The sequence below is a fragment of the Zea mays genome, chromosome 6, assembly GCF_902167145.1.
Source record: "Zea mays cultivar B73 chromosome 6, Zm-B73-REFERENCE-NAM-5.0, whole genome shotgun sequence".
NCBI classification, from domain to species: domain Eukaryota; kingdom Viridiplantae; phylum Streptophyta; class Magnoliopsida; order Poales; family Poaceae; genus Zea; species Zea mays.
The window spans coordinates 83,061,700-83,077,992 of NC_050101.1; the positions used below are offsets into that span (position 1 = coordinate 83,061,700).

Consider the following 16,293-nt stretch of genomic DNA (forward strand, 5'->3'; position numbering starts at 1 on the left):
GGTTGTGGTAGTCGGGCAGCCAACGTCGTTCTCCAACAAGTTTTCCACCACCATCATCTCTCATCGAAAGATCGGGCACCCTTCTACCCGTTGGGTTTATCAAGTGGTATCAAATTTCAGGTTGCTCGGTGAGAGAACTCAATCTTCCTTTTTTTATTTACCTACAGTCCACTTTTGCCCAAGGATATATTTAGATCAGAAATTCACCTAAAAACAGTTTGAGCCTTTGCTTTACTACTTAGTTTTCGACTTGTTGAATTCACGGTTGCTGCATTTGGGTCGAGTTGCTGGTCTAAAGTTTTCTTACCGCTAGAGTTTCGAGTTCGCGCCACCTTGTTTCGTCACCAGTTTAGACCTCTTGCTGCAATTCAACCAAAAAGAAGAGAAAGCAAAAGGCGAGTGCATAAAAAAAGCCGCACTAATCAGCAAAACAAAAAAAAGACACGTGCAAAACAAAAGAGAGAGAAAGAAAACCAGTTCTGAATTTTGGTAGATAAAATTTGTAAGTGCAACAAAACAAAAGGCAGTTTGTGTGCCTTCTTTTTATAGTTTCAGAAATCAGATTGCTGTTCTCAGCTTTTGGTGATACTATTTGTGTAACGGCTCGCGTCTCTATTACGGTTTGGACTAGGACCAGCACAACACCATTGTGGAACGTTTATTCAACTTGTTGTGGCTAACGTGGTACTAGCTATTCCTTGGAACTATTGAAATTGCAGCTACCTATAAATCCACAAATTTTTCTACTACACCACCAGGTTGTGCTAGCTGCCACCGTTGTTGTTGTTCTTGCGGTTTGTCGGCACCTCCTGTATTGTGTGGTGAGAATTTGTAAGAGCTTGATTTCTTGCTAGTGAGGCAGTATTTATCCATCCACATCCTAGCAACTACTAGGCTGCATTACTTGTTTTTGTATCTCTTTTGCACTAACCATGGCAGAGGATGCAAATGCGCGGCCTCCACATTCTCCACGAACAGCGGGCATCATTCAACATTTTGAACGTCAAGTAATGTTGCACACAGATGCTCTCAACGAAGATGTTCAAGTAACCAATGAGTGCATTGGTCAATTAGAAACAGCACAAATTGTTGCCAACAACACATTGACCACATTGGAACAAACACTAGCTGCTACTAACACCTCTCTTGCAGCAATTATTACACGATTAGATAGGATGGAACAATTTGGGCGTGAAGGAAGGCAACAAGGTGATAATGACGGTAATGGTTCTATTGCTAGTACAGCAAGAGATGATGATATGGAGTATTCAGTGGACACCGAGCATGATGACCGATCTAATAGGCATCGACGACACCAACGGCGCGATCGTCATGGCATGGGTGGTCGACCTCCACGACGTGAGGTACGTGAAAATGATGATTCTCTAGGAAGAATTAAATTTTCAATACCACCTTTTGATGGAAAATATGATCCTGATGCATATCTAACTTGGGAACTATCGGTAGATCAAAAATTTGCATGCTATGAATTTTCTGAAGTTAATATGGTTAGAGCTGCTACTAGTGAATTCACAAACTTTGCTTCTATTTGGTGGCATGAGTACCAAACTACACACCCAGCTGCCATACCACAAACTTGGAATGCTTTAAAAAGAATCATGCGTAGTCGTTTTGTTCCTTCCTATTATGCTCGTGACTTATTACATAAATTACAACAGCTTAGGCAAGGTAACAAATCTATTGAGGAGTACTATCAAGAATTACAAATAGGCATGCTAAGATGTGGTATGGTAGAAAATGAAGAGGCTGCAATGTCTAGGTTCGTGGGTGGTTTGACAAGAGAAATTCAAGATATCTTAGCTTACAAGGACTACAATAACATTACTCGATTATTCCATTTTGCTTGTAAGGCTGAAAGAGAAGTGCAGGGACGACGCGTGAGAGCTAATACTTATGCAGGTCGCAATACATCATGGCAGCCCCGCACTAGTGCTGCTAGCACTAACCATGATTTTCAGGGAGATGTTTCCAACCGGTCATCCACAACAACATCGAAATCAGCACCTTCTCGTGCTATTGAGACAGGGAAAGCATCCTCCCAAGCTACAGCCAAATCATCTTCTATTGCTTCCACAGGAAGAACAAAGGACATCCAGTGCCTCCAATGTAAAGGATTTGGGCACATCCGAAGGGACTGCCCAAGCAAGCGTGTGCTAATTATAAGAGAAAATGGTGAGTACTCATCAGCCAGTGATTTAGATAATGATACATATGCCATGCTTGCTGCCCAAGATGCAGAAAAGGAGAATGATGATGTAGAGCACATTGGGGCTGCATATGCTGAACACTATGAGAGCCTGGTTGTAAGACGTGTCTTGAGTGCCCAAATTATTAAAGCTGAACAAAACCAGCGACACAACCTGTTCCAAACTAAATGTGTAGTTTTGGAACGATCTTGTCGTATTATAATTGATGGAGGAAGCTGTAACAACTTAGCAAGCACCACCATGGTAGAGAGGCTTGGGCTGAAAACGCTTCCACATCCACACCCCTACTACATCCAATGGTTCAACGACAGTGGTAAGCTTAAGGTAACACGTATGGTCCGTGTGGAATTTACAATTGGTTCATACCATGATTATATTGATTGTGATGTGGTACCCATGCAAGCTTGCTCTATGTTATTTGGTAGACCATGGCAATTTGATAAGGACACCGTGCATCATGGTAAAACAAATCAATACTCTTTTATGCATAATGAGAAGAAGCTTGTTTTGCACCCTATGTCCCCCGATGCTATCTTGAAAGATGAAGTTGCTAGAGCATGCAAAGAGAAAAACAAATCTGTTCATAATAAAAATCTAGATGTTACAAAGGAATTGGTACAACCTAAGAGTGATAATTCTAAATCTGCTCATGTAAGGAAAAATGAAATACAACTGAAAAGTGCTTGTTTCCTTGCTTCCAAATCTGATTTACTTGAATTAAACGATGTTGATTCAATCTGCTATGTGTTTATATGCAAGGATGCTTTGTTCTCACTTCACAACATACCATCTACTTTGCCTTCTACTATCACTAATCTTTTGCAGGACTATGCTGATGTATTTCCAAAAGAAGTGCCACCTGGGCTGCCACCGATAAGAGGAATTGAACATCAGATTGACCTCATCCCAGGGGCTTCCTTGCCAAACCGAGCGCCATACAGGACGAACCCAGAAGAAACCAAGGAGATTCAGCGACAAGTACAAGAATTGCTCGATAAAGGTTATGTGCGTGAGTCCCTTAGTCCTTGCTCTGTCCCTGTTTTACTAGTCCCAAAGAAAGATGGCTCATGGCGCATGTGTGTAGATTGTCGAGCAATTAATAACATTACCATCAGGTATCGTCATCCTATCCCTAGGTTAGATGATATGCTGGATGAACTTAGTGGCTCGATGATTTTCTCTAAGATTGACTTACGTAGTGGATATCACCAAATTCGCATGAAGCTAGAAGATGAATGGAAAACAGCATTTAAAACCAAGTTTGGTTTGTACGAGTGGTTAGTCATGCCTTTTGGTCTTACTAATTCACCTAGTACTTTCATGAGATTAATGAATGAGGTTTTACGTGCTTTCATTGGAAGATTTGTGGTCGTCTACTTTGATGACATCTTGATCTATAGCAAATGTCTAGTAGATCATCTTAATCATCTACGTGCTGTTTTTAATGCTTTACGTGAAGCACACTTATTTGGTAACCTTGACAAGTGCACATTTTGCACAGACCGTGTCTCTTTTCTTGGCTATGTTGTGACACCACAGGGAATTGAAGTTGATCAGGCTAAGGTGGAGGCAATACATAGCTGGCCAGTCCCTACCACGGTCACGCAAGTCCGAAGCTTTCTCGGGCTTGCTGGGTTCTATCGTCGATTTGTGAAAGATTTCAGCACCATCGCAGGGCCACTGCACGAGCTTACGAAGAAGGGTGCAACATTTTCTTGGGGCAAGGCGCAAGAGGATGCATTTGAGACTTTGAAGGATAGGTTAACTCATACACCCCTTCTCCAATTACCTGATTTTAATAAGACTTTTGAATTGGAATGTGATGCTAGCGGTTTTGGTTTGGGTGGTGTTTTGTTGCAAGAAGGGAAGCTTGTTGCTTATTTTAGTGAGAAACTGAATGGTCCTAGTTTGAACTATTCCACTTATGATAAAGAATTATATGCTTTAGTTCGAACTTTGGAAACATGGCAACACTACCTATGGCCTAAAGAATTTGTTATACATTCTAATCATGAATCTTTGAAACATCTAAGGAGACAAACAAATCTGAACCGTAGGCATGCCAAGTGGGTCGAATTTATTGAATCTTTTCCCTATGTGATCAAACATAAGAAAGGAAAAGATAATGTCATTGCGGATGCTTTGTCTCGTCGGTACACCATGTTGTCCCAACTAGATTTTAAGATTTTTGGCTTGGAGACAATTAAACAACAATATGCTTTCGATGCTGATTTCAAAGATGTGCTTTTACAATGTAAAGAAGGAAGGACATGGAACAAATTTGTTCTCACCGATGGCTTTGTGTTTTGGGCTAACAAATTATGCATTCCAGCTTGTTCTGTGCGTATATTATTATTACAGGAAGCACATGGAGGTGGGTTGATGGGACATTTTGGTGTGAAGAAGACAGAAGACATATTAGCGAGCCATTTCTTTTGGCCAAAGATGAGAAGAGACGTGGAGCGATTTGTTGCTCGCTGCACCACTTGTCAAAAAGCTAAGTCCCGTCTTAATCCACATGGTTTATACATGCCTCTCCCTGTTCCTAGTGCACCATGGGAAGATATTTCTATGGACTTTGTTTTAGGACTGCCTAGAACAAAGAAGGGGAGGGATAGTATTTTTGTTATTGTGGACAGATTTTCTAAAATGGCACACTTTATACCATGTCACAAAACTGATGATGCTACCCATGTTGCTGATTTGTTCTTTCGGGAAGTTGTTCGTTTGCATGGGGTTCCAAACACTATTGTTTCTGATCGAGATACTAAATTTCTTAGTCATTTTTGGAAAACATTATGGGCTAAGTTGGGAACTAAATTGCTCTTTTCTACTACTTGTCACCCTCAAACCGATGGACAAACTGAAGTCATAAACCGTAGTTTATCTACCATGCTTAGGGCTATCCTGAAACATAACATCAAATTATGGGAAGAATGTTTGCCTCACATTGAGTTTGCTTATAATCGTTCGCTGCATTCTACAACTAAACTATGCCCTTTTGAAATTGTGTATGGTTTTGTCCCTCGTGCTCCTATTGATCTTGTTGCCATCCCACATTCTGAAAAAATGAATTTTGATGCTTCTCGCCGTGCTGAACTGATTATAAACCTGCATGAACAAACTAAAGCAAATATTAAAGCCATGAATGCTAAGTATGAACAAGCAGGTAGCAAGGGTAGAAAGCATATTACCTTTGAACCTGGTGATTTAGTATGGGTGCATTTAAGGAAAGATAGATTCCCTGATTTGCGTAAATCTAAATTACAACCTAGAGCTGCTGGACCCTTCAAAGTGCTTCACAAAATTAATGATAATGCATATAAAGTTGAATTGCCTGCAGATTTTGGGGTCAGTTCCTCTTTTAACATTGCAAGTTTGACACCATACTTGGGAGAGAACGACACGTTTGAGTCGAGGACGACTTTGTTGCAAGAAGGGGAGGATGATGAGGACATCACTATTATTGATACAACCACACCAGTGACCCCTTTACCATTCGTAGCTAATCAGGGACCAATGACACGAGCTTGTGCACGTAAACTTAATTATAAGGTGAACTCGTTTCTGGCTGCTGAAGCTAATTATTCTTTAAATGTGGTATTAAAACCTTGCTACGACTTTATTATGCTCAGGTGTCTGGGAGGTGAACCATCTTGGAGTAGAGAAAACAACAAAGCAATAAAAGCTGTTGCACCCGAGATAATTTCATAACTGCAGCAAGTGCATGTTAAAGAGGGCATATCTTTCAACTCCCAAGGTTGTTTAAAGCAAATAAGCACTTGTTGGAAAGGTCTCTTCGTCTACTTTCTAGTGGATCAAGAATCAACGAGAGATCAGATACTAAGCGTCCAGAAACTGCCGAGTGAACTACTGCTCTACCAAGTCAATTTCGTAACTGCAGCATGCACCAAATTAAATGGAGCATAACTTTCCACTCCCAAGGTTGTTTAGTGCAAATAACTACTTGTTGGAAAGCTCTCTTCGTCTACTTTCAGGTGCATCAAGAATCAATGACAGAAACCAAACGAGGCGTCCAGAAACTGCCGAGAGAGTTTCGTTCTCCATTAGAACTCCTTTCTATTCCTCTATTTAAGCAACTAGCAGCCACCAAAGAACTTGGGTTTTTGTTTGATGTAAGTTTAGTCTTTGCTACTTCCTTGTAAACGCGTGTGTTGGCTAGACCACCCGGATACTTGAAACAGAACCCCAACTCTATTAGATCCGTGAGCGTCTGCTTTTTATCTTGTTCTTGCTTGTTCTCGATTGCTTGCAGGTTCAAGGCTGTTCTTGGCACGGCAAGAGCAGCAACAATAGGAGCCGGTGTAACTATCGCTAAGGCGCAGCACCCTTGTGGTTGTTGTAGTCGGATAGCACAACGTCGACCTCCACCCCAAATCGTAGTTATCAGGAGACGGTGTACCTGTCGCTCAAGGCGCCACACCATCTTGGTTGTGGTAGTCGGGCAGCCAACGTCGTTCTCCAACAAGTTTTCCACCACCATCATCTCTCATCGAAAGATCGGGCACCCTTCTACCCGTTGGGTTTATCACGGACAGCCTCACCAACGGCGGCGACCACCTCTGCATCGATGGATCGCCAGCGGTAGCGACCACCCCTGCGCCAGCAGCGACAACGACCTCCGCCTCGGGCGGCTAGACAACAGCAGCGATCGCCCCAGGGCGAGCACTACTGTGAAAAGGTCCTCGCCCCCGTCCTCCTACGGGGGGTGACAACGAGGCCATTAAAGCCAAAGAGTCGGGGACTCAGCGGTAGATGGCTCTGATGCCCTCACCAGCAGAGGCAACCACCTCTGCAAGAGGTAGCCTCACCAGCGGCGGCGACCACCTCTGCACCGGTGGGCGGTGGCTGCCTCAGCACGCACGAAGGGATTCTCGCTCCTGTTTCGACCTACAAGAGTGAGGACAAGACCATCCAAGAACGTCGCTGCCACCGCCGTGGTGTACGACGTCTTGTACGGTTCCCCAGTGCGCTCGGCGGGAAGGGGAAGCCATGGATGTGGCAAACCCGCACACAGCGCGACTGTCGCCCGTGCAGTGGATGGGCAACCACGCCCCGACCAGACGGCAGGAGGCAGCGTCGGAGGCGGCACCAGAGCCATCCAGCCCCAAAGGGCCAGACACGCTGCAGCTGACAGCCTGCAGTCGGCCGGCCCCGTGTAGCCAAGGTCCCCCCCCGCAGGATTGGTGAACACCCTTCCCCTTCGAATGTTGGAGGAAGAAGCGGGTCACCAAGCCAAACGGAGGGTAGGGCCCCGGCTCAACCCGCCTCCCACCACATCGAAGATGATGAACATCCTTGAAGCTGGGGGTGGGAGAGAGGACGCAACCCGGCTTGCTTCTCCCCACCACAAGACTAGTGGTCATCCTCCTGGGTGACCGCCTGCGGGGGACTGCAGTCGGGCTGCGTGATGAAAATCCTTGAAGCCGAATGGTGGTGGAAGGATGCCAACCCCCACGGGGTTGCACCCCTCCAACGGCAGCAGGAGGAAGACAAGATCGGCGACGCCACCACAAGCGCATGCTCTCCGACGGTGAAGTCGCCGGAAGATACCACCTTGACGCGGATCCCTCCAGAGAACACCGGCGCACCCCATCTGGAGGCCCGGAAGGCGAAAGGGCGCGGTGGTCGCAAGAGGAGCGAGGCATGTCTACTGCCCGGGGGATCGACCCCTTTTTAAAGGCAGATCCCCACACTCGCGTCCCTGAAACATCACGGGCGAAGTCTCCCCCGGCATGCACCAAGGATCTCACCTTATGACACGGGGGCCAGGCCCCACATGTCATGCAAACTAACCCTAAGAAGAGGCGTGCGACTACCCTGCGGCTACGCGCCCCTCCATTTCCGGGGCAACCAGCGGTCAAAGAGGCGAACCGCCACGCAAGAGGCGTGCAACCGTCCCACGGCTGTGCGCCCCCTCAGCTCCGCCACAACTGGTGGCCCAACTCAGGGGTCCAGGCCCACACGTCATGTAACCGGCGCGCCGGTTACCTTGTGCAAAGAAACCGCACCGCCGCCTGCGCCAATGCCACGTCTCCTCGGGACTGTCACGGATTCTGAAAAGGTAAATTTTTCAGAACCAGTGCAGCGACTCGAGGCAGCCCCGCGAATGGCCCAACAGTGCCGTTAAGTACGTTGGTCACGGGTCAGTCAGCCGTGGGAATAGGCATAGCAGTTGGCATGGCCATAGGTGGGCTGGCAGTAATTGCAGCAACGGGCACACGGAAACAGCAGTCCAACCGCCAATCAGACTCTGGTCCCACCTGCAAGCTCGCATCCTCCTTTGAGGCGGGACTGGGTGCCACTGTCGGTACCCAAACTCAGGGGTATCCTCTCCTACAGCATGAAGACACCGCAATGCGACATCCCTTAGCCACGCGGAGGACCGCGCCTAACCCCACCGGATGGGCAGGCCAAAGGGCGCCACGTGGCAGGGAAAGACACCACACCCCAGTAAGGCCGAACCCCCACAGAAGGACACTGGACCCCTATATACGAGTCTGGAGCCTTCGGGTTAGTCCGAACTCCAGCAGGGTCCCGGAGCGAGAAGGACCCTAGTGTGTGCAGGGGTCCGGTGCTGACACGTGTGCGGGCCTTGCCTCCGCTTCTCGCTCAGGTGGAGATCCGCTGCTTGTGGCCCATGACATAAGCTACCGGGCCGACCCTGACAAGAAGCCGTGCAGCCCCTACATTTATTGAGGAAAAGACGCGCCGCCTGCCACTGCGTTGATGGGTGACGTTCCGTCTCAGCATTAAATGTGTCTCGTCCCATCCGCTGGCAGGCGGCGTCAAGGTCATCCAGCAGGCGGCGCGCCTGCTGGGTCTGCTGGCAAACAGTGTGCCCGTGCCAGGCGGCACCCTATACTCGTCTTCTCTTCCATAGGAAGCTTCCCCTACACGCCAAGGATACGCAGACCTCGAGCGACAGGGCACAAGAAGATTGACTCGGCAACAAACATTAGAGGATCCAAGCTCTATATTCGTTATGTCCCTGGGCCCACATGTTGGGGCCCGGTCCTTTTGTGCATGCCCCCCTTCAACTATACAAGGGGAGGCATACGACGTTACAAAGGGGGCTCTCAGACCTAGCTTTAGGCAGACACTCATAAGTTCATACAAGCTCCAAGCAATACATCACACAGTGGAGTAGGGTATTACGCTCCGGTGGCCCGAACCACTCTAAACCCTCGTGTGCTCTCGTGTGTTGATCCACCAGCCTCGTAGCAAGAAAAATGCTTAGGCCCCTCCTCTCTTCAGGATTTAGGGCGGGTGCAATCCGCTACCCGGGCGGGGAGATTTCCTCTCCGACAGACCCCTTAGCTAATTAATTAGGAAAGCTAGTTGAAGACTACCTTACCCGAAAGGGGCAAGGGCAGTAGGGGAGTTGCATGCAGGGAGGTTCTCGGGTTGATTTTGCTGCGATGGCGGTCAGACGGGGGATTCTTGTAAGTGCTCTTCCCACAAACTGTAGCGGATTTTTGGAAGCTAGTGGAACTTTGTAAAGGCCTCGTAGTGGATCCCTAGCCATTCACCTCGGTAGTGTCTAAGGGCCTTGCAAACCCTGGCGACATGGGATACACGATACAACCTCTACAGAGTATAAAACTGGTATACTAGCCGAGCTCATCGTCATGAGCAGCTCAGGACTCTCTCATGATTAATTTATGTAACTAAATTCAATTTGTCATTTGCATTTGCATGGGATTATTTATTAATTTTGTTCTATTGTTTATTATGGTTTGGTATTCACTTACATTTAGTAATTGCTAATAAAATTTGACCAACTTATTAAAAGCAATGCTCAGCTTTAACCCCTATTGTTGATCAGCCTTACACATCACATGAACTCCCACCTTTGGTGAGTTCATGCACACTGGTTTCCCCACAACTTGTTGAGCTATGATCATGTGTGAGCTCACCCTTGTTGTCTCACACCCCCCCCACACACACACACAAGAGAAGACCAGGTGGTTCAAGGGGAGCCACACAACGAGGAGTTTGATCTGATCCAGGTGGAGTCTCCCGGTTGACTTATTGGCGCCAAGGATGGACCTTAGTTCGTTTTATGTTTATATTTTATTTCGTAAGACTTCCGCAATGTAATAAGTACCCTGATTATATTGTGACATTTATCTCTATACACTCTGTTATTATATATGTTGTCTTCTTTGGCGCATATATGAGATGCATCCGGCTTTGTCCCTTAAATCTGGGTGTGACAAGGCTAGACAGTCTAGCCTCGCTAGACTTTAATCTCTCGACTAAAGAGAGCAGGATTTTGTCCTTCTCGAGGGCTTCATTCCAAAGCATTATGACTTCCAAATGTAGGTTCCCAAAAGCTATCTGAGTGCTTTCGTCTTCTGCATCCTTCTGGGCCTTCAAAGCTTTGCTAAGGATAAGACCCTGACAAACAAAATATATAAAAATAATAATAAGTATTACCACAAATCGTTTGCCAAAAACTTTCCTAACAAAAATTAGTAAACGCAAAAATAAAAATATGCAAACCTTCAAGCTGTTATAAGCAAGGTTGTCTGCAAGTTGGTCCTTCGTCATTGCAGATAGACCAAGTTCAAGCTTCGGATATCCCATGTTGTCCATCATTTCTCGACAAACATTTATCTATATGTTGTCTGGTAGACAATAAAGGAAGTCATCTTCATCATTTCCTCCATAAATTAGGGACCCTCGAGGGTATTTCAGGTCCTTTGTGTAATGTTGCGTTTTGGCCATTTGCTCTTCTAACATTGTTTTTCCTGAAGCACGACGAACAATATATTCCAAACTGTCTCGAGACGATGCTTCAGGCATAGGTGATGTCGGCTTGTCTGGATGATCTTCCTTTTCTTGTTCCGCTGGCTTAAATCTCGAAGGTCTAGCTTCAGCGTGTGCAAGAGAAACGCTTGCAGCAGTTACCACTAATTTTTCAGTATTAACCTCTGAAGCTTCACTAGAAACAGGAGTTGGAACCTTCAAAAAATTTAGAACTGCATCCAAAACACTAGCCATTCTACTTTTCCTAGGAGTCATTGTTGCAGCAGTTGTTAGCTTCGGCAACGCCGTCGTGGTTGGGGGACTCAGCAGTTTTGGATACTCTTCTGCCTTTGAGGTCTTTGCTTCCATCTCTTCTACCAGACCGACACTAGCTTCGACCATCACAACGGGAATTGTCTCTAAAGCCAAGGGGATGGCTTCGGCATGTTCAGCAATCTCCATCTACTCGGTACCAAGCACTGCAGTTGTCCTCTCTAAAGAATGTGGCTTCGGCCTACGAGTCAAAACCTTATCTCTTTTCGGCTTAGGCGCGGCAGAAGAAGACGGAGTTTCCATTTTTCTTTTTGACCCTTGTTTTTGGGCAGGAAAGCAGTAATCAGGATAAAAAAATCCGATCACATCAAAAACTCTGTTCAATCTCCTTTTGTCACGAGCGCCGAAGGTAGTGGTCATGGTTTTGTCCTCAGCCTTCGTATAAGCTCCCAACAGCTCGTCACTGGTAGCCTCAACAGCCTCAAGCCAGTCATCATTTGACTCGTCAAATTGACTTCTATAGCGATATGTGTATCTTAGATAAACAAGACCACCTTCGCTGGAGCCAGCAACAGTCATTAACAAGCAGGCACACATTATAAGAAATATGCTCTTGAACCAAATCTCTTGTGCCAATGTAAGTACACACCATGTTGAAGGCCATCAAACATGCTTGCACTTCGTTCCCACTTGCGATCGGTGGCCTCCTGATGCCGAAGCGTGACCGTATAGGGCGTTGGATTATACCCCTCACATCCTCCCTCTTACTCAGATTATTCTTGACATAAAACCATTGCTTCATCCAAGTGCCTGACCATTTCTTTCGGAACGTTGTCACATGACACCTCACATCAGAACGGTGCACAAAGTTGTAGCATCTGAAGTTGTTAGGATACTGCTCCTTCCCAATTGCCTTTGTCTGGTAGGATAATTCATGAATGTTGCAAAAGCACTTGGCATCTGGCTTCAGCCCTTGGCTTCTCATAGCCCAACTAAAAACTCCAACTTTAATTAAAGCTTCGGGAGTAAGCTGATGAAGGTATATCTCAAATGTCTTTAGCACTTCGACCAGCATCTTATGCAAGGGAAAATGAAGTCCAACCTTCATAAAACTTTTAAATACTACCACTTCATCTGCTTTAGGAAGAGGAATAGTGCTTTCTCCTCCCACCCTCACTATGGATATATCATGAAAATATCTGCCCTTCATTGCTTCAATTTGCCCTTGCTTAATAGCGGATTTCCCGAAAACAACATGGCTTGGCCTCCACGGTCGATCTTCGGTATCTTCGTTCTCACTTTCAACATCAAAACTCTCGTTGTCGCTGGAATCCCAGATAGCCCGGCTAACATTTCATCTGTGATTTTCTCAACGTTGGTCCTCTCCATGGCTTCGTAGAAACCAGTGAGCGCGGAGTCTACGCTTTTCTTATCGGCCATTTCAGTGATGATCACAACAGAAAGTCGAAGCTCAAAAAACACTAGTCGGTTGCCCATGCGTTGCGACGGCTTACAACAATACCCACATAAACTATCCATAAAAAAATTCAAGATTTTTTATTGATTGTCTCCGCTCTCTGTATAATATATTTTTTGATTTGGCTAACTGATGTTATTGTTTACTCCATGCAAATATGTCTTGGTACAACACAGCCAATGAAGTAAGCGATTAGAAAAGAGTTCACAACGATTGACTGAATGAACATAGATTATAAAATGACATAATTCCATCATACAGAGACTAAATAAGAGAAAGTTTGTGAGATCAAGTTTCTAAAATAAGTCCCATGAAGTCAAACTTATAAAAAAGATAGATCAAAATATGGAGTGATTGCTAAAGTCAAGCATCAATAAAAACTGGATGTGCTCCATATAAATTATGCTACTTCGTAACAATTACTAAAGTTTAAAACCAACAAATAACCTTTCATTTTGTTGTTAGTGTGACAAATCATTGTTGCTCCATCTAATTCAGCAACCTCAATGTAACACCCCGGGATCCACAAACACCCCAGAATGCTACTAAACTACACATTTAATATTCATATATAAAATTTCGACAGCATCTCCTTTGAAAATTGCATAAACGGGGGAAGCAACAAAGTATAAATAGATATCATGATAAGAAAACATATAAGACATTAATAATCTGCTAGCAATGGGAAGACAACCATAACAACATGAACTGAATTAATCAGTGCGCACGACTAGTTAAAAACAAACATTCTTTGACAAGAAGTTTCTAATTAAATCATGGCTGCGTCTGGGCAACATTATTATGAGAATGAAGGTGGATGTGCTGCTACTTCCCACTCCCCTTGATGAGCAACAAGCACCTGCATTGAGTAATGCAAGAGTGAGATGAAACATCTCAGCAAGCTAATTGTTCTGACGAGATATTTAAACCACAAATTGAATTCATCAACATTTTAAAAGAGTCACAATTAAAAATTAGAAATGCTTGTAGATATAGAACTCAGTAGTCCCACTATAACCAATACCATCTCATTTCCTCGAACAACCACAATAGGTTCTATAACACTTCCCTGCGTCAACAATACCTGCAAATATCACTTCAATGTATGCATAGGAATGCAATGTGTAGGTACTCTATCTTCATACCTCTGGGAGTATAAAACCACATCATCTGCAAATATCACTTCAATGAATGCATATGAATGCAATGCATATGTCCTCTGCCTTCATACCTCTAAGGGTATGAAGCCGCATCGTACCCCTTCTCGGGCAACGTACGATGCTAAGTTGTACCGGTACGGTCGGACCATAGGTCACGACAAAACTTCATATGCAAATGAGTCATGCAATGTATATGGCATGCTACATTTATCAATAAACTTCACTTCCTTCAGATACAACACAAACCTCAAATAATACTTCATTTACCTTCAGATACAATACCAACCTCAAATAATACTTCATTTACCTTCAGGGGTGTGAATTAATCTCATGAGTCATACTCAAATCATAATCATCATCAATATATGATTGAGCATCAGTATAATGCAAGCAAGTAAAGCATCACCATAGAGTCCAATTATGAAAGAATCTGATACTTCTGAATATTAGAGTGTAGGCGATAGAAATAACAGGTCAGAACGGAAGCAACCACCGCTACATTCACTTGCCTTCATCGAAGAAGAAGAAATGTACTAGACATGATCTGGAGTGTAGCCACCTGCTAGTGGGCATAAAACTTAGTACAAATATTTCACAAACATTTGCCATCAATCAACAAAATACTCCTACACTTGAAACCAAGACCCAGTGGAAAGACTCCCACCCTGAACCACATGCCATACAGCAGGAACGCTGTTTGTTAATTTTGTATCTTTAAAATTAAAACAGCGGTGATATCAAACAAATACTCTAGGAGTATCTACACAAAATACTCTACAACTTCAGTATTCAATAGATAATTAAATTCTGCCATCTACAAGTTCTAAAACATCTGACAAGATAACTGACTGAATCTGTTTTAGACAGCAGTATGGTTAACTTTAAAATTTGATATCTCCAAAACTGCTGAACCAAAAATTATGAAATTCTGCTGGAAGTAAGAACTTTTATCCCTCTACAAAAGTCTCCATAGTTGGAAGAGCCAATTCGGCCATTTACTAGATGAAACCCACCAGTGAACAGACCCACTCATTTTTGTCAGGTAAACAGGAACAGCCACAGTAAAACAAACATAACTGGAGTTTCACAAATCATATGAATGCACTCTTTAACAATCTGGAAAGCTTATAAAATTATCTACAACTTCTTTTACCAACCCACAGTTTAATTCTGTTGATAAAATTGCCTAAATCTTAAGAGAACAGATTCTGCACAGAATTATGAGACTGAAAAACTGCTATAGTAAAACTGCAATAACTTTCTGGTCGGATGTCCGATTAAGGTGTTCTTCGCGGCCACGGAAAGATCTACAAATTATCTACGACTCATACATAGACTTTTTATTTTTTTGAGGCCACTAAGACCACGGAAAACTGGCATGAACAGAAACTGTCGAATCTGCCATTCTGCAGAAAACTAAATTCGAGATCAAAACCTAACCCCACATCAAATCCAACCTCTAATCCTTTAATTCCCATGATCCACAACCTCCAAAAGCCTATAATTACAGGGAGGAACAAGGATCTCATCCATACCTAGGGTTTCCCCAAGAAATCTTCAAGAGGAGATGGGGAAGAACATCTCCTTGATCCTCTCTTCCTCTTCAATTCAACGTGCCCCTCCTTTTCTCGATCCTTGCTGCGTAGGGGGAGATCTTGGGGGAGGAAGCAATGGAGGATGGCTGCCATAGGGGGAGGGGGCGTCCAGCCAGGGGGGAGAAAAAGGGGGTGGCGGCCAAGAGGGGGGGTGAAGGGAAAAAAAAGGGGTGGCCACCTAGGGTTTTTGTGGGAGAAAGAAACGACGCCTCAGATGACTTCTATCTTTGCATCCAATGGCCCACAACCCTTTACCTCATCCACGCACCAGAGATTAACTTTTGGTCAACATTTTTTTTGGGATATTACACTCTACCCCCCTTAAAAAGAATTCGACCTCGAATTCGGCCACTCCAAGCAAAACACCCAAGGTACCCCATATAGCACCACAATTCAAAACATGGGTCCATTATTGGTCTTAATTAACACAAGAACTTCTACCTTGGACTAATTGTCTAAGGAAACTACACGACCTGACATCAAGCATGAAACAACATGTAATGAAGCTCAAAGCATGTCATAGTTGCAATCAACACTCCAATTTCACACCATCAAATTTGGATGCAGCTATACATCAACATCAACGTCTTAAGACAACACTCTTTTATGAAGGGGTAATATGCACCAAGCACAACCCTTACCAACTTCAACCATTAATTTTAATTAAATGGTGAAACATCTACACCCGACGAATGTATAAGAAGATCAAACACCTCACCTTAAAGCACTATGAAACAAGTAGTTCCATTGGAACAAAACTCCTAATCTTCCTAAACCTTATTCTT

At 44.4% G+C, this 16,293-nt stretch overlaps 1 protein-coding gene across 1 annotated transcript in view; it reads left to right on the forward strand.

Annotated features, from left to right (window-relative positions):
* The first annotated feature begins 932 nt into the window (after nucleotides 1–932).
* LOC103631140 (uncharacterized) overlaps nucleotides 933–16,293 on the forward strand; it is a 30,840-nt gene continuing 15,479 nt past the window's right edge. The window contains exons 1-3 of the mRNA XM_020539978.1: nucleotides 933–1,221; nucleotides 1,304–1,364; nucleotides 1,685–3,228. Coding sequence (XP_020395567.1) covers nucleotides 933–1,221; nucleotides 1,304–1,364; nucleotides 1,685–3,228 — 1,894 coding nt within the window. The remainder of the gene's footprint in view (nucleotides 1,222–1,303; nucleotides 1,365–1,684; nucleotides 3,229–16,293) is intronic.